This window comes from Pisolithus orientalis, assembly GCF_024613125.1.
Source record: "Pisolithus orientalis strain OTSU chromosome Unknown F5J12scaffold_43, whole genome shotgun sequence".
NCBI lineage: Eukaryota > Fungi > Basidiomycota > Agaricomycetes > Boletales > Pisolithaceae > Pisolithus > Pisolithus orientalis.
Window position 1 is genome coordinate 59,814 of NW_026260824.1, and position 1,915 is coordinate 61,728.

The 1,915-nt window shown below is 47.8% G+C and overlaps 1 protein-coding gene across 1 annotated transcript; it reads right to left on the minus strand.

Moving 5' to 3' along the window:
* Positions 1-318: 318 nt before the first annotated feature.
* On the minus strand, positions 319-1,058 carry F5J12DRAFT_785813 (uncharacterized protein; the record flags this gene model as incomplete). Its single annotated transcript, XM_051743302.1, has 2 exons — positions 319-570; positions 720-1,058. 2 exons carry the CDS (start codon positions 1,056-1,058, stop codon positions 319-321), a joined length of 591 nt encoding a protein of 196 aa, XP_051596076.1.
* Between the last annotated feature and the right edge of the window lie 857 nt (positions 1,059-1,915).

Consider the following 1,915-nt stretch of genomic DNA (forward strand, 5'->3'; position numbering starts at 1 on the left):
CAGTGTAGTGTGATCAGTGGACATGATGCTGGAGGGTGGTGTGATCAATGGATGTGATGCCAGCTTGGTAGAGGGGGGGTTAGTTAGTGGGGTATGTCCAGCATTAGTAGGGCATGTAGGGGGGGAGAATGTGGGTTGGCATGCATTGCATGTTGGGGAAAATTCATTAGTCTGAGGGATGTCTGCTGGTTTGGCATTGTGTGCACCTTGTGGAGATTCTCCAATTGCTTCATCCTCTCATTGTTGAGGACCTCTTCTTTCACAATGCTGAGGAGTTCCTCATTCAACTCTGCCAGGGACCACCTGTATGATCCTAGCTTAGATCAGTGCCAGCATTGGTGTCATTGGTGTTGTTGGCTTTAGTAGAGTAGCAGGGGAGCAGCACCATGGGTGGCTCTCAAGCACCAGCCAGAAATCTACATCCATTTTGACACTTTCTTCTGGCCAGTCATGGTCTTTCATGGCTTTGGCCATGTGAATTGCTGCTTCCCCAAATTGCTCCCAGGTGAGGTCTCTGTCCTTGATGATCGATGCCTTGTCCCTCATTGATGAGGCTGGGACCCAGAGGTGCTGTCCATTGTTGGTTTTCAGGAGGGTTAGAGCTTTGTCATTGATGGAAGAGTTGAAAGATTTGGCTTCAGCTATGCCCACATTTGTGAAGAAATACAGTACTCTCCTTTGAGGAGTTTTCACAAAGCATAAGGGGTGGGGATGTTCACTGGCCCAGTTGGGGCTTTGACATTGCGAATTGGGGTGAACTTGGCTTTGTACTTCTTGCACTCTTCAAGACAGGCAGCTTCTTCTTCCTTGTGGGCACACTGTAACTGCTCTGTGTGTTCTTCTGCAGCTTGCTCTTCTATTTCTTGAGCTTGCCAGGCTTCTTCTGCCTTGTGTGCAGCCCATTGCACCTTCTCTCTGTTGTTGTTAATCTCCCAAATGGATTCCAAGATTCGAGCTGCCTGTTCATTGTCTACAGTATTGCTGACTAACTGCCAACGTGCCTTGTTGTACTCTTTGGTGGAGAAATCTGGCCAAATAGCTTGATTGGGATCTTCCATCCCAGGCACTGTGGGCTGAAAAAAAGGAGCAGAGAGTACTGAATGGAGGGCTGAATGCACAAGTTCTGCCCATGATGAAGTGTGCTGAAGCAAGACACATGGCTCACTTTGCTTACTCATACATGGATAGCACATCTTCCCCCAGGATCAGAGATTGCAATGCATGATGTAGCTGAAGCATACCACATGATCCCCCTCCACCCATTGCAATGGCCAGTGAGCATATTACAAATATCAGACACACACAGGTGCATTGACACCTGCATTGCCTTTGGAGCCACCCCTTCAGCAGGCATCTATGGATACTTAGCAGATGTGGCCATGGAAATCTCATGGCATCATGGCATCAGCCCTTTGGACAAATGGGTAGACAACCACTGCTTCATCTGTATCAGGAGAGAACACCTAACCCAATACAACAAGCTGAGAGGGGTGTGGAGCGCAGAAATTGCGGCAGTGCAAACCAACCCCCAACATGCCAGGGCCCACATCTGGTACCAAGGAAAGACAAACAATGATGACATACCAGAAGAATTCAACAAAGACTGTTCATGGAACCTCCATGATCTCTCACACACCTCACCCAGATCAATCCATGATGCACTGTTCACCTACAGCTTCCAGGACAAAGATACACTGTCAAACTCACTCAGCATCCCCTGGGAATGATCCAAAGACCAACCTTTCAGCAGTGCTGCCACCTACATTGGCTTCCAATGGGATCTAGAGAACTACACAGTTGCCCTCAGCCTGAACAAAATGATCAAATACCTCGAAGTGATCCACAAATGGAGGAAATACCCAGCACATGTACTACAAGATGTAAAAGAGCTCTACAGAAAATTACTTCATGCAAG